Source organism: Chelon labrosus (assembly GCF_963514085.1).
Source record: "Chelon labrosus genome assembly, chromosome: 15".
Lineage (NCBI taxonomy): Eukaryota > Metazoa > Chordata > Actinopteri > Mugiliformes > Mugilidae > Chelon > Chelon labrosus.
The window spans coordinates 1,522,798-1,544,887 of NC_140348.1; the positions used below are offsets into that span (position 1 = coordinate 1,522,798).

A 22,090-nucleotide genomic window follows, 5' to 3' on the forward strand; every position below is an offset into this window, starting at 1 on the left:
TTGTGTTCAAATGTAATACCTCATTCTGAAAGTGTGCTCTCTGCAATGACCATAAAACTATGTTTCTCTTTTCATTTGAGAGAAATAAATGCACATTTAGGCCTAACATACTCTGTACATTTTGCTCTTCAACGTTCTTTTTAAAGAGTAGACCACAATGACATGACAATGTGTTTACAAACGCCCCCATCCCTGTTACTTTCATCCCAAAATGTAGACATGAATACATAAAGATAATGCACTCCTTGGATCCCATCCCATATGCTCAGCTGTCTGACATTACCCCACAGTATCTTTTGAGGAAGCACTACTGCAGCTTGGTTTAGAATTACTGCACTGCTGGCAAACAAACTCAGGCTCCAACACCCCTTTTAGTAAATTATGTTTGTATTCCATTTTTTTCTCTCTTTGCCTCTCAAGTTTGGTTAAATTATGTGCTGAAAGAAGTTTTATGACAACCAGCAAACCCTAGGGAAGTGCACTTTATACATCAGTGGAAGTGAGCTGCCATGTGAACAGCAGAGAAGTGGGCCACTTTTTTCTTCTCTTTAGCCACTCAGCCCCTCCTCAAGTTGACACGCTAAGAAAAACAAGGAAACTTCGATTTCATGGAAGCATAAGAGTAGGCTGCAGTATTGGGAAGCTTGTGATCGGCCACTTTTATTAGAATAGGTACTGCAATAGTCCTGCTGCTAGAGGCTGTCCATGTGCTCTCTCAATCCCAGCCCTGTTGTTCCTGAGTTTTCCTAAAGCTGTTTCTAGTATGACAGACATGCACGCTCACAAGGGAGTAATTTATGACAGTTGTCGCCTTGGTCTGTTAAGCCAACCCGGGACATCTCCAACCACTCTGAGCGGGGCAATTCAGTGCCCCTGTGGGGATAAACCCGATAGGCTTTAATGTTTCCCGGCCATGGAGTCTATGTAGCATCAGCGGTTAGCAATGTCCCTTGTAAGCCTCTGTTGTTTGAAAGTCACCATGTGTTGCCATGGAGAAGGCAATGTGTTGAATATGGAGAATCTGTTTGAAATAGTCTTGTGTTCTTTGGAAAGCACGGTTATCAAATCCAACTGATTTAATTTTCTGTTCAGTGGTCCAAATGTTCAGTTTTTCCTCAACCTCCTTTTAGCTTTAGCTTTATCCCTATTAGTTACAATTGCTAGGGCCCACCTACGCTCAACCAAGAGGATGGTAAAGGCTATAGCCTATAGGCCAGGGCAGGTCAGTAATTTAGTTGGACCAGTTTCATCATTTTGAATAAGGACACGCTACGTTTAGTATTTAGTATTTAGGCTGCATTGGTCATTTTAGTGTGACAGGCAAGTGGCAATATGCCACACTTGAATCAGCATTCTGTATCTTCTCTTTCTGAGTGAATGTAAATGTTTGTTTGGTCAGGGCCACAAACTTGAGCAAGACATGAGCAATATCAGTGTGAAATTAACCTTGTGCCCCCACTTGTCCAAACCCTGGTGTGATGGTAAGCTTTTTGCTCGGACTTTTGAGTGTGGATATTAAGAACACATATAAAAAATGTGCCTTTAGACTAGGATGGACAACATGACTATTCCTGGTAAATTCCAACCTTCACCTAGAGTTTGTGTAGTGACTGAATAAATGGAATCACAGATAGAAGCTACTGAAATAAATTCCCTCTGTAGAGTGGCTAAGCTCAGTGTTAGAGATTGGATAGGGTGGGAAGCTCAGACATCCAGAGGGAGCTTGGGGGTCTTTTGCATTTAAAGGGGCTAGTTGATGTGGTTTGGGCAACTGGTGAGGATGTCTTATGGGCGCCTCCCCTTGAAGGCTTACCTAGCACAGTCTAGACCCAGAATTGCTGGTGGAATTGCATATCTCACCTCGGAGGGGAGCCACTCGGGACTTATCTTGAGTAACTAGAAAACTTTGCCGGAGGGAGGGAGAACTGGAATAGCCTGTTTACCCTGCCTGTTGCCAAGTGACTTTGTACGAGTCTTGTCTTGTCTCATTTGTCCAGTAACTGTAAACTCATGTGTGGTAAAAGATGCATCAGGAATTTTAAAGTGGCGTTCTTTAATGAATCCAGTTAGGAAATGGTATATGGCAAATGGGAATTTGTGACATAATACAGTCTTGGGTGTGATCGTACTTCATAAGGATGAAATACCAGGGTGATCCAGTTCAATATTACAATATCAGTACAAAAGAAAGATGCATTGTCTGATCCTGGCCAGTTCCAGGTCTTGTTTTTTTTGACCCAGATTAAACTTTCTGAACCACCAGGCCCTGAAGATAGATCATCAGCCAGACTTTTCTTTTGGCAGTAATCGGTATTCAAAACCAACTTGCCAAGTAGCTGACTAACTGCCTGCAAGGGAAACACACACACACTGCTCTGTTGTCCCCCTCAAACCACCCACCCCTTCAGGCCAGGGTAAACTGAAACAGGCAAGATTAGTATTAATCCCTCTTAATGCTATGGCTCATAATATAGTCATTAGGTGACTTGAGACTAAGCCATCCCACCAAACTGCTGCGATTTATTAAACACACACAGAGGATTTGCTGTCAATGCTGGGTGGGTATAAAGTGAGCATCACGTCTATCAGCCTATTAATACTGATGAGCAGTGCTGTGAATGGTTACATTCAAATGAGGGGTTCGCACAGTTAGTCAGGGATAAAATGGGATGATGGGCTTTCTGGTGAATTTTGCTTTTCTCCATATAGGCTAAGTTCGTGAACATATTCTACAAGCATTCGTTAATAATCAAAAAAATGTCACAGAAAATGAACAGCGAGTGCATGTCCTAATGTGGGGCCTTTTCTGTAACTTGCTTTCTGATAGAACGGCATGCGATTTAGCCTGAGAGTGGGCCTGTTTTACTTTTGCTCATTCTATAACTAACACTTTCTGATGGTGGAGTGCTTTTTTGTGAAGAGACCGTATCTATTCAGCTGCAGTTTTTCAAACATTATATCAGTTCCTTCATAGTGTGTGTAATTCCCAACAGAGTGGCGTTCCAGCATGAACCTCTGTGGCAGTGGTGTGTTGTGTCTTGTGTGAACACAGTAGAGTTGGCCTACAGTGCGTGGTTTCTGGAATCTCTCCCACCCCATGGGAATGTCATTAGTGGGGAGCTGAAGGAGTGCAGCAGGTGAAACAAATAAGGACGATAACTCCCCACTACTACACACACACACACACACACACACACACTGCAGACCCCACTGCTTTGTCTCTATGTTCATTGCTTTGCCTCAGTCTTTTCCCTCTTTCCACATCTCATACATTCTGGTCTTATTTCTTTCATCAGCTCCTCGATTCCACTTGTTATCATCGTTGTGGAGTTGTATACTTATACGCCTTTTTAATAAAAGTGTTTTCAAGTTTCATCTTAATATACTGCCTAGACTCTTCCCTATACAAGGCCTGTATAGCTCTGAATCCATCCCTGTTCCGATAAGTGTCTGTGTCTGCCACTCATATCCTTCCTGCCATTGCCATGGATATCTCCCCGAAAACATGGCAGGACTTTTCTACATCAACATCTTAAAACAGAACCACGTCCCTGTAGCGTCAAAACGTTTTCTTCTTCTTCTTAGGAGATAGATCATCATTCAATACAATAAAAAAAGAAAAAGAATATACCGAGTAGACTCAAGCAAGGGCTGCACTGAAACAACAACACGCACTGAATGCTGCGTTTAAAAGAAAAGTTTCCTCAATGATTGAGCATACATTTTATTTGCTGTACATTAAAAATGGTTGGAAATCCTTAATATTTAATAGGATATTTTCATTAGACCTACTAAAATTAGCAAAAAAACATAAACATTTTACTTCACAGTAGATTTATTTTACACCCAGGAACCGATAAAACACTAAAGTGAAGTACATTTTCACAGTATGGGACCCTTATGGCTAACACTGATATCAATGCTTGCTTTTTAAAGTACATTATACACATTCACATTCGTCCAGCAAATTCTTCTGAAGCTGATTCAGCTTTTCAGGGCAATTCCCTGATGTCTATGGTTATGCTGTATTTGGTTGTTAATTCAGCCAAACACACCATATTAACTGCATTAGCAAAAAAAGTATTGTCACTGCAGGTTTCCATTACTACCGCTCCATACAGTATTTCCATGACCTAGCATCCTTCATTTTTCCTTGCTATGGATGCCTGAAGACTGGTTTATTCTGCTGGATGTAGGACATCCACAGCCTTACCTTCTAGTGTACCCAGCATCAACTCCTTCAAACCCCACTACCCAAGCTGTTTGCTTCCCTCCGGCGGTTTTCTTGTTTTTTTTTTTCCCCCTCTTACCGCCTTTTGCTTTCCCTTCTTGCATCTTAACCAGGACACATGCTGACACTAGCAAGTGTACTTGGTTAAAGGATGGGATGGAAATTGTGCGCCTCGGTCTCCACTGTTTGTTTTTCTGGAAATAGAGGTGATAATATGAGCCTGCCTCATCTGAAGGGCACCCCAGTGTGACACGATAAGCAAACACTTGTGCATCAGAATGAAATGGAATGATTTGGATTAGACGGCTGCATTTATGGCAAGGCAGTTCATCTGAAGAAATGTGTAATGAGTTGTCAGCTGCAGTAAAGGCATATATTTAGCATAAGAATAATTTTGTTTTACATGATATCTTGATGAATAACTTCTTCAGGCTCATAGTGATACAAAACATTTTCCTCCTAAACGCCACACATGAAGGTTCAGCATAATAAAACATCCATTATTTATAAGTACAATAAGCGTAAAGTATGCCAATCCATCATATTAAAGACAGCAGGCTGTGAAACACATTAGAGAATATTGGGGCCCAGCCAGCTCCCTGCTGGAATAATGTGATCTCTGTGCAAAGTATGCAGCATAGAAAATACATTTTATGTACAGGATAACAGGTGCAAAGCTGCAAGTGGCTAGCATGCCCTGGCCCAGGCAAGGTTTGGTAATGAAGTCATACTGTTTGAATGCACTTGCTTTATTTTACTAGCTCCACTTTATTGAGGTGAAACACATCTCTTAAAGAATCTGTCTTTGACTTTAATCTAACATTTTGGTTGAATCACGTTTTTACTGGAGATTTTTACACTTCTGAACTGAATGTTATAGACATCTTAGAGCAGCTGCAATTTTACATTGCCATTAAAAGTCAATAAAACACAGTCTTTAGAAGCAATTAGATTTTAGTAAATTAAAATAAAACTATTTAAAAAAAACCCAAAGAGATTGGTATGGTAGGATTATGAATCACGCACAGTTAATGAACCTACCTACAAAATTTCTGTGGTGCTTTGCCCCCAAGTTGCTTATTCTAATAGCTCACAAATCTAATTAAATAATGTTTCAAAGTAAAAAGAAAGTGAAAAGTGATTATTTTTCATTATTTAGAAATTGAACAATATGCCTTCATTAAAAATGAAAACAAAACCAACTGATGGAGTCCAGTACAATTGAAGATACAAACAAAGACTTTCTCCCATTTTCAGTGTTGATTAGGTCACTAGAGGCCAGCAAATTGTTCAAGGCTATTCTACTTCTTAGAATAACTGCAAAACTACTGTGAACTACTTTAATCTGTAGTATTTGAGTAATCTAATTGTTAAGGGAAAGGCTTTATTTGTACGGTAATTTTCTTGTGATTGATTGTTATTTAGAATGGAAAATACAAATCAGTTGTGAAAAACTGTCACTCATCCCTTTTTGACCATTTAAAAAAAAAAATGAATTCGGTGTTTAAATGAAAATGAAATAAAATAGAAAATATCTCAATACCAAAAGAAAGGAAAGTTGAAACAATTAAAGATCTTTAATATGTAGCCTCTAAAATGGATTAGTCAATTGACTCAAAAACTGCCATTAACATAATTATGTCACTATTTTTTTCATCAATTAAGCAAGTAATGCGTTGTTTTCCAAGTGTGGCAGTTACCTTTGGAAATTGTTTCTGTGAACCCACAATGTGAATCAGGCCATCCTTAGGCTGCAGAAACAAAACAAAATCCTACCAGAGAGACAACTGGGCATATGAGAATACTGAAAATAAAAAGAAAGGCCTGGACAACTTTGGAAGACAATGGTGTTAAATGACAGGAAACTTCTTCTTCTCAAATTAAATAAACTACAATTACCTCAGTATCATGTGTTTACCCAACAGTGTTTCTTACTTTCCTTAAGAAGCAATGTGAAGACGTCTCTTGATTGACTTAGTCATTGATAAGTATTTAAAAGCCTGTGGTTAGAATTCTATTGTTTCTCTGCTTGCCGATTTTTCTTCTTCCTTCAACAACCCAGTAAGAGGGTCTTGTTAATAAAAATGCAAACTATATTCCACATAGCCCTTAAGGAAACACTCTCCTACAGTAGCTAGTACAGCGTTTGGAAAGTTTTAATTTCTCGAGGGCTTTCAAATTGCCTGTTTAGGTTGTTCCACGCATCTATAAAATACCACTGTGGCCCCATGAAATGACCATATAGAGCCCCATAGCATTGTTACATCCTAATTGCCCCCTTCTACAAGTGTCAATTTCATTCGGGGACCAAGGGCAGAATAGACAGAGGGCAAAAAGAAGAATGAGTGAAACAACGGTGGGGGCTAAGTAGGGCTGACATTTATCAAACTTCTCCCAACAGATGGATAAAAACACTGTCATGCAAGACTTTGTTCAGTAGATGAACAGCCGATTTCTCCCTGGATTTCATTTAGCCTTGCTGGCCTTGTTAAAGCGTCACCTTTCTCCGCAGCACGAGAAGCCTTGGCATTGCAACCAAGGACCCCTCACTCTTAATTTTAGCAGCTGAAGAAGTCCAGATCAATAACCATCAGTGTTTGGTTTTGGGCCACTGCGTCAGTCAGAGAGGGGGGATTCACACCTCACTTATATGCGCTCCCATTCTCGCTGCTTCTGTTACACCTAGTGGAAAGTGTCGCTCTATTTTGTTCATTTTCAGTGGAAGCTTGTGATCTGTGTCAGTGTTGAGATCTGTGTGTATCTGCTGGACAAGTGTATGCTGTGATGATGTCTCAGAGATATAACAGTTTCTTTTTGGATTTATGGTGCTGACTGCAACAGAGGTGGCATAAGGCTTTATATTCAGGGTGTGGAAATTTGTAAAAAGTAAATCCATTACTTGTCATGCAAATTTAAAATGTTATTGATATAGAGATATATTTTAAATGATTTAATTTGTGAAATCTATTTGATATGCAATACACACCTAATGATGAACAATTTGATGTATCATTACACGCCCTTGGACAAAGCCGTTGCTCCTATTAGCTTTTCTGCACCACCAAAGAATGGGTTTCCTCCTTTGCGATGCTTTACCAGGCCTTTACTGCATCTGTCTTTAGTTGTTTGTGAGTCTTTCTGCCTTTAGTTTTGTCTTTAACGGAGCACCTGGTGTCTTAAAAAACCTTTGAACGAGAACTTGCTGGGTCTATTTGTACTCTCAAGCACCTTCCGCCGTCTTACACTGTCCGCTGAATTTTTCTGAATCGGAGCAGGCAGTATATTCCTTTATACTAAAATTCATCTAGCTGTCATATCATCAATAAACACTAGTGACCCAGCCATGCTATAGCACTAGCTCCATCATGTAAACATACCAGATCATTTCAGTAGCTGCCGTGTTTGCTAAATTTGGTTATTAATTTTATTTTTTGTATTGTTTGGTTCTATAACACATCGGGGGAAGGTTAGCTGAGGAGGTTCGGTGATACAAACATTTGCGTGACTAGTGTTTCGGCAAAATTTCGGCAAAAGTTTCAGTCGAAACTTTCAGAGGCTTGCACCGGTGCAGGCTGCGTGCACAGGTTATGGCGTCTAGGTCCTGCAGTACTCTAAAAGCGCCTTTACTCAGTTTCACTCCAAGTCCCACAATGAAAAGGTCATTTTAACCTGCAATATGTAGTAATAGGCCATGCAATGATTATTCTCTGCGCTTATGTATCTACCGAATCTAATGAATGTAATATTGGTTTCCAGTGCTCAGCTCCTCTACATCGTGACTCTTTGGAAGATGAGCTTGTTTGTGTTTCCGTAGTTGATGTTTTCTGTGCAGTTTTAGTCTCCTGTTGTGTGGACACTGTAGTATGTCTGCGGGTCAGATTCATCTCTTGTTGTTGCTCCGTGTGTACTAAGCCTTTTCTGCTTCAGTGCCAATAGATGTGCATGTGTTAAAGATGGCTGCTGTTTTGGAGTGAGCTGGCCTCATCTGGAGGTGCTCTCCTGGGGGCAAAGGTTCACCCCTGTCTCTCTTCCCTCTCTTTCCTGGGGTCATTTTGAGAGGTAATCCACACATGGCTGGATAGTCTCACTGCTGCTCCGAACAGCTCGTTATATATATATATATATATATATATATATATATCTATATATATATATATATGTGTACAATATATATGTATATATACACACACATATATACACTATAAAACCAATTAAGCCTAACCAGAGTTGGACTTGTACGCTCTCTTAAATCAGGTCTTCTACCTAGCAAGCTCAGCCCTTAGATAGCAGCGTGTAGGGCTGGGAGAGCCACTTTAATCCTGTGTTTTTTTCAGCTTTGGTCAATGTCAGCCAGAGGTCAACTTAGTTATAGAATGATTGCTTCACCCTTGCCACAGCCATCGTTATTTATTTCACATCACTCCACAAGCCCCGCAGATTGAGTTGAAGTGTAGAGCCTGTATTTAGACTTTATTTAAGAAGATTGGTGCTGGCCACAGACAGACCAATCCAGTCAGCCCTGTGTTCACCGATGGCCAGCCAGATCGATACAACACAATTGAGTTTTCCAATCTGTGGTCTTTGGAAGCGCAGCCATAGCACTTACAGGGTGATCGCCTTTGATGAAGTCTTCATCAGGATCTATTGACAGATTCATTTGAGCAGCCTCCTTCCACCCATACTACATGTTTTTTTCACACTGTAAAGTAATGGGACACTAAAACCCTCTTTAAAAGTTTTCTTGCAGCTCATGGTCTGATCACACCAACACCGCTATCTAGCTTTCTGAAGTTAACAAGATTTTATTTTGCTTCCTTTTTAAGTTTTTTATTTTTTTTGGTTCTGTTTATTAAATCTACTTTTGCAGTCATTTCTAAATTTACTTTCAGATTAGACAATAACTAAAACAGAACACCAGATGAAAACAGATTCAGTGATGTGGAGAGATTTGGTTTTGAGACTTGAGTGAGACTTAAAACAACCTGGTGGCAAAAAAGTGACTGTGGACCTTCCTAAATGATTTCATATTTCATTCAGGGGTATTGGATAACACACACTAATGCACATTAGTCATATGTGCACCTCTGGAAAATCGCTGGATGTCCAAGTTATTTCATCTTCTCTGTAGTGGAGCTCCTCTTAAGAAAGCCATAATCCTCACCGTATTGATGTGCCAAGCACTTCTCTGGCACAACTTTTCACAGCTGCTTGCGTGACTCTACTAATTTTCCCTGTTGTTATTTTACCTGTTTTGTATTTTTGCTTCTCCCTTTTCAAGAGAGGGAGAGACTGTTGAAGTTAGGGGGGATTGGACAAAGGTGGTTTCCAAGGATGGAAAGCTCTGACTAGAGAGTAGAGATCTTCAGCAGCTCTTCAGCTGGATTTGACAAATTAAGATTCAGTTGGTGGGACTTGTGATTATGATGACACTGACGATTACGCTTTGCTGCTGATGGCTGCCACGTTCCTATGGTCTCAGACTCTGTATTTGAAGTTAAAAAGTAAATTCGGAGGATACCTTTGTTGCTCAAAAGCTGCAGACTTTCACATTTTGTCCTTAACTATTTGTCATAGAACAAACCATCTCTGCTCATTTTCTTATTATAGGATTAAGATACTTGATGTGTGTGTTCTACAAGTGTGTCATACTTCCAGTCTGTATGTTAAGCTGGACTAACCACATCCTGTCCTCTAACACACATGAGATGGCTCAGCATAACTCTCAACTAAAAATGCTACACTTCAACTCTTATAAACCCCTTTTGCCTTTCCCTCTGCATTTACATCCCACTGTCTCTCTCTAGAGCAGCACAGAGCTTCTAGCCTTCTGTGCCGTTAATTCCTCACTGATCTGCTGTTCACACAGACCATAGAGTGCACTGTTGACCACTGTGCTCTTGCTGGTTTGTAATATCCTAGGCTAAACTCTTCACATAGGAACCTCGCAGGGATCAGTAGAGGCATTTAAAAGTAAAATTTCCCAGTTTTTAGTGTTGCCAAAAACAAGACACAAAGAGAGAGAAAATTACTATTAGATTGGTGTCATATAATTTCTTTTAATTTAATATATCTTTTGGATATTGTGTTCATGTCTATATTCTTAATTGTCAAACTGGCATCTTCATTATAACAGGAACTGCGAATTAGATGTGGTGGACCTGTACCAGACACAGTATGATGTTTAAAATGAAAATGTATTGTCACTGTGTAAAGTTGCTTCATGCTGTAATTATGAATGTTCTTCTTCTTCCTCAGAACTGTCAGATGTTGAACCCAACATTTTCCTGAGGCCCTTCCTTGAAGTGGTCCGATCTGAGGACACCACTGGACCAATCACAGGCCTCGCTCTTACTTCTGTCAACAAATTTCTTTCTTATGGCCTTATTGGTAAGGAACATTGACACTGGCCTGTCTTTCTGTATATGTACTAACAGGAAAAAAAAAAATTCTGGCTTCATCTGAAAATTGAATATGAACATCTGAACCACCACAACCTGTGCTGTAATCTTGCCAGATTGTCCATACATTGTGTAGTTGCATTTGGGTTGGCCAATCTGGGCCCATCTGTGTTTTAAGTAACACTCGTGGTCCTGGAGAGTGAGTGACCATACATATTCAGATAAAAAAATACTTGTGTTTTCTTCCACCATTGTCAAAGCAAGGTGTCAGAAGCTGCCAGTCTGTGTTAACTGATGAATTCCTGTGCATTGTTTTGCCTTCAACTAAGACCCACCCACAAAAAGATGTCATTACGTTCAATAACAAAAAATAGGTCCGGAACCTGGAAGAAATTTAAATTCTATTTAACAAAAAGAAGTTGCATATGAATGAATGTTGCCAAACTCCAAAACCCTTTTACCTTTACTATTTATGTGATGATTGTGGTTGAAGTTATACATTTGATTATAAATCAAATATTAAGTTGACAATTTAAAGTATTTTATGAGACTGACGTGACTGTTTTAATAATCATTTTGCACCTACACTTCAATACAGTTCAACAACAAATTCCTCCCTCGTTACCCAAGCTGACCTTTATGGGGATGGGGATGTCCACAAGCTCAACTTTCATACTGAGATCACATCGCAGTGCACACACAATGATCCAGGCGCTGCATTGGTCCAGAGATCAGATCAGATCAGACTTTTCTAGAAAGAGATCACATTTTATTTGCCTGTGGTGGTGGGGTGAAACTGTTCAGTCGTTTTCCGTTCTAAATCCCTTGGTGTACCGTGTGCCCGTGTAGTCTTTTGTCAAATGTATGTTCATCTGAACATACTGTAATATTATCATGCAAAAAATTTATTTATTTAAGATTGATTTCATTAAGTAACAGTAAGTCAGTTTATAAATCCTACCTTGACACAATTCAAAGCTGTGTTTTTCTGTTGGGAAAACTTTATTTTAACCAGTGCTGTTGCTCATTGTCACATCCATCCAGGAATGCAAGGAATGTTCTGTTCTCATAGTTGATGCAGAAGCTGAATTGTGCTAGGGTGCAAGCAGGACTGTCTGTCCTCGTTAGCCTCATCAAGGAAATACGGCCTACTGTCTGCCAGTTGTTTTGTTAAGTGTGAAATGAGCATGCATCACCAGATGTTAGCCTAAATAGCAGGGGTTGAGTCAGTGTTACAATTTGGGCGAAACAGCTGCAGCGTAAGCAACACTGAAGCACTACCAGGGATGTACCTCGTAGTCCTTTAAACTGTTTATATTTTTATACATTTCAAAAAGTTTACATGTTGGAATTTAAGCTTCTTTCAAAGAAAATGTCATACATGTACTGTGCAAGTGAAGCATTTTCTAGAACAGGTAAGTGTTGAAGTATTTGTTGATGTTCAGTCAAACTGAAAACCAGTAGCAGTCATTGCTTTCCTGGCTCATACTGAGGATTTATCAAGAGTAAAAGTTAAAAGGGCTGCCACATGCATGGATATACACAAATGATCTGCTTTGTTTCAGAGCATCTGTCTATCATTCCAGAGCTGACACCAGTTCCTTTAGTTTAGAACATCCCATGTTCTGATACCAAGGTACCTCTACCAGCTTCTTATCAGCACTGTTTTATGGAATGCAGAACAGCTGCATTGCAGCTTGGTTGTAAGACTCTTGGTTTACACTAAGACTTCAACAAATATATTAAATCGGCTGCATCTTGGTTTGAATTTTCAAACTGTGCAAATCTTCCATCAGCCAGTTAACACCGCTGCCTGGTTTTACTTAGACATATGTCCGTTTTGCTCTAGGAGTGGGGGTGGGGTGGCTATGTGAGCATGCAATTGAATGAATGTATTGAATGCGTCTTCAAAAAGTATTGAAACTTGATCTGAAACATTTGCCAGAAGCTCCCAAAGGAGACGAAACACATATTTTCTCATGATACTGTTTAAGATTTAGATTTCTTGGAAAGTTGAATTGTACTAAGCAGTACTTTTAAGTTCTCAGTAGAATAAAACCTTTGCAACGTCCAACCAGTGTGTTTAAAATAAATAAATAAATAAATAATTTCAATAGTGCCTTTCCAGTTTTTATGCTGTAATAATGATTATTATTACACTATAGTATGATTTTTTAGAATATCAAATGCATAGCAATTTGTTCTTTGTTTGAAAATACCAATAAAAGTGTGCTGCATAATCCTGTATTTTTGTTGTTTGACAACTGCAGCTCAGGAAAAAAATGCATTTGTTTTTTAATATATCCACATAAATATATAAGCCACCAAAGGAAAGTAGGAAAGCTTGCTTTAAGGCAGATACGAGTAAGTGGACAGAAACCGTGATCGACACTGGTCCTGTCAGGCACTGCCATCTCCTGGCTGAAAATAAAAGAGTGGCTATCGGGTATGGATTCAGATTTTCCCAAAATAATTCTTGGCATTATGTTTGCATGTGTACCACATTTACAAATTAATTTAACCTTACCTGCAGTAAGATTGATGTTGTATGCACCTCTGTATGTGGACATGATTTTTCTGCTGTATTTGTTTGGCTCTTCAATGAGAGATGTTGCCATTTGCTTTCAGCAGAACGATAGTGTGTTGATGCTTAGGATCATTTTATGCTGTCGCACATTAAACCGACACATCTCTAGCCTTCTGCAAAGAGCCAGCCTTGCAGTTGTGTTCCTCTTCACCCTGGGTGTTTTGTTAAATGTGATCCTCCTCTTTAGTGTGTCGCACTGAATAGGTTTTCCCTCTTGTCTCACTGACATGTCCCTTGCAGCAACCTTTTTTGTTTAGTTTGGCTTGTCTGTGAGCCAATAGAATGGGAAACATATGTGTATGTCAACATATTTAGAAAAAAAGAAATCTTCCAGTTAGTCTATCTTCTGCAGATATCTAGAACTTTGCTTTATTTTTTCCTCCCTGCTTACCACTCTTCCTCTGTCCCTCCTTTGTTCTTCTTCTCATTCTACTGCCCAGCACAGTCAGCAGTGTCCCTCACTGCGCAGCTAGCAGCCTTATAGTCACTAGACCACATAGGGCTCAGCGTGTGGCTCAGCTGAGGCTTAAGCTGCAGTCACTGCCACAAGAGATGATCTTAGAGTACAGCTGTAGTCTGCCTGTGACTTCACTGTTGAATGGATTTTTATTCTTTAAGAAATTAAATTAAAAATACATTTAAAAGGGTTAGATATGTGATACATACATAACAGTACAAAAATGGTGTATAGATTGGGAGGAAGTTGGAAAATTTAGAACCACTGGATTTATTAGGTCAATTTTTTTTGATAGATATACAGGAGTGTCTGACCCCACCTAACGCTGATCCTAAAATAGGCAAAGAGGTGAAGTTCAAGTGGCGCTCTGGCAGGCAGAGGATGCCTAGACGGCTAACAGACTTTGACGGTAGCCACCTGTCAGCCCTTCCTTAAATCATGCATGACTAAGGTGACTTTTATAAAGAAAAATAGCTGTAGAAACTAAAACATTTTTTGTACCATGCCATACAACATTCTTCTCTGTAAAGGCAGGCATTGTAACATTAGGGTTCTGTGGAGGTGACGTTTCATTTGGAGCCAGCCTCAAGTGGCCTTTCTTGGAACTGTCGTCCTTCAGTTTGGAGGCTCAGACGTTGCAGCTTTTTGCCTTTACAAGCAATTTGAAACACATCTGAGATAATGCAATGAAGAAAAGAAATGCCTATAATCAAGGATCACCGTGCACACTGACTGTAGCTAATGCTGTGAGCAGAGTCTGAATTGAAAGGTGATCTTGTGTTATTCAGAAAATGAACAGGTGGACACACTCATGTTCTGCTCTGGTCATGAACAAAGGAGAAGTACCTTTGGTTTCTAAAGATTCATTGGCTGTTACATAGATAGCCTTTGCCAGTTGTGATTCTCACTTAAAACAAGCCACTCTCTCTGCCCTCTCTCACTTACTCCACATTTTTTTGTTACCAGAGCTCGATATACTTACATTACTTAATGCTGCAGCTGGTCCAGCCCTCTGTTGACTTTGCTCAAATACCCTCAGGCACACACACACACAGTGCTATTTTAACAATGCGTGTCCCACCCCCACACACACTTTGGACACAGCTTGTATGGACTTTGTGCCAGGAGAAGGCATTATCCTAGTTTCCCCTGTGTTTCTGTGTCGGGACATTGGATGTTTTCAGCACAATCATGCTTGTTGTCATCTTGGAGGTTACATTTCTGTCTCAGCCTCAACTACGCATAAATCACTAACACTGAGCTTAATTATGTAATGCTTTCTAGTAATTGCACATTAAACAAAATGTTTCAGTGTCATTCTAAACCCTGAGTCGTGTGTTAAGTCATGTTGCCTGGCTGCAGTGATTCTTTACATGAAGAATCCTTATCTGTAGCTCCTGCCCTCTGTCTCTCACTCCATCCTTCCACTCCTATTTTCCCGTCTGTTTATTAGTTAATGAATTGCTGCTGCTGAGGCTGATGGGAAAGGAAAACAGGCTGGCTCCAGGCAGATAGCTGTCCAGCTGCTCGGGTTTCAAAAACACGGCTCCTGTTGCACTGACAGCCAATTTGTCCTAGCCTGCCTCCAACAAAGGGCCCCATCTGGTTATTAGATCCCAGCATTTGAAGGACAATGTGGACCATACTAGATGTGTCTAGTTTTGTGCATACGTTGAGCTGTTGGAGATGTGATCTTAGTTGCTGAGTTTACTAATCATTGGCCCCCACAACTTACATACTGTACCTCACTCAGCCTACATTTACACTGTCACTGGAATGGTGATTTTTATTTATTTATTTTATTTATACTCTTGGACTTGCATACAGTGGACTTAAAAAATTAACACATCCATGTTAAAACAGCAGATTTTTGGACCGAATGTGCCAGGTTTGGTGAGGTGACCTCCACCCTTAATATTCTTGTGTGTGGGGCGAGGCCCAGCATGCAGCTGCACACAGCTCTTGAATGGAGACTCCCTTAAAGAGAGTCCACGAAGGTAGAATGAGCATGCAGCCACTTAGCTCCCACTATCCTAGGGACAGATGTTTGGAATCAAGTAACTGGTCACAATGTCTAAAACTCTGAGGCCCGTTCATATAAATTTGCAACGCACGAACTGGACACAGAGTGCAAACGCTGATGCTCCTTGGAAGAGAAAGGTGGAGGATTAAATGCAACCAGATCAGTAGGAGAGTATGACCCAAAGACCTTTGGGATGATGGCTGGGTTAGGTTGCGTATTGACCTTAGTATGCTCAGAAACTGACTACATGATGGATGCACAGAGTGCAAATGGTTCTCACCTACACACAACTTGCAGGGATGTATAAATTAGCAAAATATTTAAAACAAATTTTCTGTCAGTGTCATGGGACGTTGTAAAATTATAAAGAAAAACTGAAACGGGTTTTAATATTATGCAGTCTAGTTGTGACACAAACACAAGTTGACGGGTTTGTTCTGGAGGTTGCATTTAAATTTTGAGCCAGGCTTTTGACCAAAAATGTTTCCTGTTTGTTTGCAGACGCTAACCATGAATCAGCAGCAGAGGCCATTGAGAACATGGCGGACGCAGTCACACATGCCAGATTTGTGGGGACGGACCCTGCCAGTGATGAAGTTGTTCTCATGAAAATTCTACAGGTACATGTTTATTAATAGTGCTACGGTGCAAATGAGCTTTATGTTGTAAAATGAATCCAGAATACGTTCTTACAGTTGCTGTCCAGTATATGACATTCATTTAATTTCTGAGGCTTCTAATATGAACATACTGAATTCAGTCAGGATATTTTATGTTTGGACACTTTCTTTGGTTATTTTAGTTGTTTACTAAAATATGTTCAAGTTAAAGTCATACAATGAATGTGGCCTTAAAGTGCAAACTCATCCAAATTAGAGACCATGTTTAGGGATTACAGCTTTGATATGTAGCTTCCGACAGGAAGTGATTAGGCATTTCGGTTAGTGACTCAAAAGCGTTTTCACGGATTTTGGATATTGCTTTGTGTTATCTTTATTACTTAAGAGGATAGCATGAATGGCCATTTATCAACCGTTTTGGGACATTCATGCTTGGATCTCCACTGAAGACAACAATCGTGGATGGTTGTAGGATTGTTTTCACTGTAATAAACACACCTTATGGAAGAGAGGCCTATCATTATCCAAGTCTGCCATGAAGAGAAGACTTCACAAGGGCAAATGAAGAACTTTCACACATGGTGCGAAACATTCATATTCATATGCCTCAGACCTTTCAGAATAGAAAGGCCAGATTAGACTTTGCAAAAAACACCTTTAAAAACAAAAAAGCCAGTCCGCTTCTCCAATCAACCTGTACATGATTTCCAATGGCATGGGTCACTAGTCATTTTTGATAATATGACAGAAGACAGAAGCAGCTGGATAATTTCTGCTCAAATTCAGCCAAATTAAGCAAAGTTGATGGGACCATACATTCATTTGACTTGTCTGAAAACAACACCAAAGACAGAAAGACCCAAACAAACAACAACTGAAGACAACTGCAGTAAAGGCTTGTCAAAGCATCCCAAAGGAGGAATCCATTCTTTGGTGATGTCCTTGTTTAATAAGTAGGAGAATTATTAAAAGTGTGCATTTTAAATAATGATTATGTTATATTTGTTGAATTACATTTGAGTTCCCGGAAATAATTGCACTGTGTATCAGACCTGATACCCTGTCACCTGTGGCCTATGCCTTTCCTCCCATGTGGATGTGTATACCCTAAAATTAAAGATGAAAGTCTGCACTTTAAGTCCATATCAGACTTAACCTTCATCCACAAATAAATGCCCATGACACTTTAACATGATTGATTTGTTTCTCTTTACCTCCATATTTCCCCTAAATATGTAGTCAACTACACATTTTTCAAGTTCCAGTTTGTGTTCCCTCTGTAATTCTGAATTTAGTGTTGCCATCTTAGAATTTTTTAAGATGAACTTGCAACTGTGGATTTTAGTACGGTCATTGTGCTGCTTCAGGTCCTGAGAACTCTGCTGCTGACACCAGTTGGAGCCCATCTGACCAATGAGTCTGTTTGTGAGATCATGCAGTCCTGCTTCAGAATCTGCTTTGAGATGCGCCTAAGTGGTGAGTCACATCAAACACTATACTGATATAATGACAGTCATTTGGAGGTGCTTACTTGTAGTAATAAAAAAAGGAATTTTTCAGTTTTTATAATTATTTAATTCTGTTCAATCACTGTAGTTGTAATGTTCAGAAGTATGTGAAACAGCTTGCATTCACCTACTTCCACCATCAACTACACCAGGCTTGTTGTTGTTCTAACTTGTGCCCTTTTAGGCTTTAGCCCTTGTTTACCCTCACATGGAAGACACACTTTGGTTTCCATGATTTCTTTCTGTTTGGTCTTGGTTCTGTTGTCTGTTTCATCTGTCTCATGTGCTTGCAGAGCTCCTCAGGAAGTCAGCTGAACATACTCTGGTTGAAATGGTGCAGCTTCTGTTCTCCAGGTAAGTGTAAGGGATAGTGGTGGAAGAAAAATTCTATAAGTTTAAGGCTATAGGGTTAAAGAAAAAAACATGTGATTAGTCTGTTTGAGCTGTGTGAACCTACATCTTTATTTCTAGACTGTCCTGCTATCTGTCTTTCAAGTTGTTACTTTAAATTCCATTTACCAGTTTATTAAGTTTGCTGCTTCCTCCTCTTAGATTTGGTTTCAAAATGATTTAAATTCCAGGGAGCTGGTCGAACTAAATTAATTCAAAGTGATTTTATCAGTGAATTAAGTGCGTGCAAAACTGTCTGTTGACGTTTTGACTGATTCATATTACCGCACATAGTTGTCTTATGTGTCTGGAATTCGCTTAATTGTACGTTTTTCCTTTCTTGGTCAGCAAATGTTCGTCCAACAGATTTTTGATCTCAGTGAGTTTTATCTTGGTTAAATAAAGGTTACAATAAAAAAATATGGCTCCAATCCAATCCAACTTTATTTATAAAGCACCTGAAAAACCACCAAAATCAACCAAAGTGCTGTATAGAACAGATGAATAAAAAGACATAAATTGAAAAAAATAAATAAATCAAAAATACTTTGTAGAGAATGTTTTGTTATTTCTTACTATCTGGTGTAATTTAATGCTGTTTCATTGTATTTTTTATTATAACTGCTGCCAAACTGCTGCTGCAATCCTCCAACACCTCATGATTACAGATTAGAGGTTTTATGCATACATCTCTCTCTTAGGTCTCATTATTCCCCTTGGAGCTCATCATTTTAATTTTGAACTCTGCACATGCTCTTTGGACCACTCATTGACCAATGCCCTAACCCCATAACACGATTTCTCCTTTGGAATTTAGCATAAAATCCTCCTGACTCCTACCCATACTCCACACAAATACACACAAAACCTGTCCCTGTGAACCACCCAGTCCTTACGCATTAAAGTGCCAGTCACATTCAGTCACAGACAAGGGGCTGAGCCAATTGAGCTGCACACCATATGATCTGCATATAGATGAATCTGATCTCTTTCAACAGCAAACCTCCATAAATACTAAGAAGCATATCCACACACACACACACACACACACATACAGAATCAGCATTGCCAGTGATGACAAACAGAAGCAATCAAGAAAATCAGATACAAAAAGCCCTGCTCATCTGAATGTGAAGGAGCACAACTGCAGAACAAACAGAGTTCAAAATAAAATGATTCACCTCTCCAAAGATGTGTATGTCTCCACCTAGACTCCAGTAAAGTCAATGAACTCCATAAACACTAAGGAAGAAGCATATCTACACACACGCCCAGCATCTCATTTTGCTCGTGTTCTACCACCAACCCCCCACTTGTCCACCAACCCTAGATAATAGAGATGTGAGTGTGTCTGGGCTGGCCCCCACCCTTCTTCAGACAATAATGAGCAGCAGCTCTGTTGAGCTCTTCAGAGGGAGTCCTAGATTGCCTGCTGAAAGTATTAGGCATGTTAATCTGTTGGACCCACAGATCATCCAATAATCATGCTTGCAAGACAACACTCTATTAACGTGGAGTTAATGTCAGAGGAGAACGGCTGGCTCCTCTTTTTTTGTTTGTCTGTGTGTCTGTGTGTATGTGTGTGGTGGTGACATCTCATTTTGTAGATGTCCACAGAAACCTCTTACACACACACACATGCACGCACACCCACACACACTGAGAACAGCAGCCAGCAAACACTGGAAAATCTGTGGCTCAGATTAAAAATGTAGTTCCCACCATGATATTGCCTCTTAAGCAGCTTATGATACATTCTTCATTCCTGGGTACCATTCCTTTGTATTAATAGTTGAAAATGTTTTGAGTTAAGAAAATACATTTGATGGGCACTTTAATGGTTTAATACAGTATTGTTAGTCTTTTGAAAAAATTGATTTGGACTCTTCAGACAATACAGACAATAATGTTTTAAATATATCACTTTGTACTCTGAAAGCTTGTGAGGGAGAGTTCTGATTTAATCTTCTATCTTCTGACTCTATAGACCACATGTTTAGTTGATTAATAGGTAACACTTTTAGTTCCTTGTGTGGGTAGCAGCCATTAACCACTTGATCATGCAATAATCCCTTCCTCTCTGCTAAACAGAAATGTATGCAAAATGCATTGAGACATGAGTGGAATGCGAAAGGTCAAAAGGTTTACCAAATAAAAGTACAGCTTAGTAACCTTGTTTAACCCAGCAAGAAGAGACTGTGCTAATTGCACAATTGATTCAGTGTCAAAATGCTATTCAGGACTTAGAGTGGCTGCTTTATCCATCCCAAACTAGTTTAGCATCCCAGTAGTTGAGTGGCAACCTAGTTATTTTTCTGTATACACCATATTTATTGTATTTGAGTTGATGTAATGATGTAAATAAAGCTATTTACATTACACGGGTGCAGCTATAGCTCTTTCTCTCTGATCTGGAATATACCCGTTGAAATGATGATCCCGTATTTAATTTCAAATGAACAGGTATGAATTTCCTGTTGTCCTTACCTGTTCTCTTTTCTTTGCTTTTTTTTTATTTTTTATTTTTTTTTTACAGGCTACCACAGTTCAAAGAGGAGGCCAAGTGTTTTGTGGGTGCCAACATGAAGAAGGTAACATGATTAAGATGTTGTTGAACGTGTATTTAATCCACTGTCATTGTCCTTTTTTCTCTCCACTTTGACTGACTTTGTGTTTCCCATTGTCGGCTCAGTTAGATATCTGTCTGAACATTTTGTCTGTGGCTGTGAAGTACACTTATTTATGATTAGTAGCACTTAACTGGCTGAGATGTGAGCACTATACACAGTGCCAACAAACAATCCCTGCATTATGTAATCACTAGTTCTCTTCATCACATTTTCAGTAAATTGACATTGATGCCTTCAATATTGTCATTAAGGAATCATAGACTAGATAAATCCCACCACTCCTATTTCAAGCACATAGAGCCACTTTTTGTTTTGGACTCATCTCAAAAGTACTCATAAGTACACAGTGATTTGTAGATTTAAATTTAAAAATAAAATACTGAAATATCCATTTAAATAAGTATTCAGACCCCTTGTTATGGCACTTATATCAAGGTACATGATTTGCACCTGTCTGTAAGGTCTTAGAGTTGACATGATGTCAGAGCAAAAATAAGCCATGAGTTTGGGACAATCAAGACACAGATCAGGTGAAGTACACAAACTATTGCAGCATTGAAATTGCCTAAGTGCACAGTAGCTCAAATGGAAGAAATTTGAAACCAACAGTCCTCTTGGATCAGGCCTACAACCAAACTGACCAATCAGGGTAAAATGTCCTGGCTAAGACAGGTAGCTAAGAACCTTTTATAGAGATTGGAGAACCTAGCAGAAGAAAACCTATTGGATTGGTGACGCACTTCATCAAACAAATACGGTCGAATAGAAAGGAGGAAATGTTGCAAAGCTTTGACATATTCCAAATCAGACTAGCAGCCCTAGTCAGGATAGAGTGGAAGGTGGATGCAGAACAAAATGTGTTCAGACAGGGGCAACATTTACATTTTGACAAGACAATTGACATACTGGCAAGAAAACACAATAGTGGCTTTGGAAAACTCTGTGAAAGTCCCAGAGTGGCCCAGTCAGCGCTTTGACCTGAACACAGTTGTGCATCTCTGCAAACAGTTGAAAGTGGCAGTGCACTGGTGCTACACATCCAAACTTGCTCAGACGAATCGGACAAACTTCGGAAGAAAACTGTGCCGAGCTTGTAGGTACATTGCCTAAAACATTAGACGTCATCATTGCTGACAAGCGACCAGTTGCAATATTTATGTAAATGGAATATTTCAGTCTTCTATTTTTAATAGGGTAACTTAACACTTTTACTAGAAGCTTTTAGTTCTAGTCATTGAAAAAAAAA

General features: G+C 39.5%; 1 protein-coding gene across 1 annotated transcript in view; it reads left to right on the top strand.

Annotated features, from left to right (window-relative positions):
- Window positions 1–22,090, top strand: part of gbf1 (golgi brefeldin A resistant guanine nucleotide exchange factor 1) — a 72,567-nt gene that overhangs the window by 22,137 nt on the left and 28,340 nt on the right. The window contains 5 exon segments of the mRNA XM_084562039.1: window positions 10,487–10,618; window positions 16,198–16,316; window positions 17,684–17,792; window positions 18,118–18,178; window positions 20,751–20,805. Of these exon segments, the coding sequence (XP_084418165.1) occupies window positions 10,487–10,618; window positions 16,198–16,316; window positions 17,684–17,792; window positions 18,118–18,178; window positions 20,751–20,805 (476 nt within the window).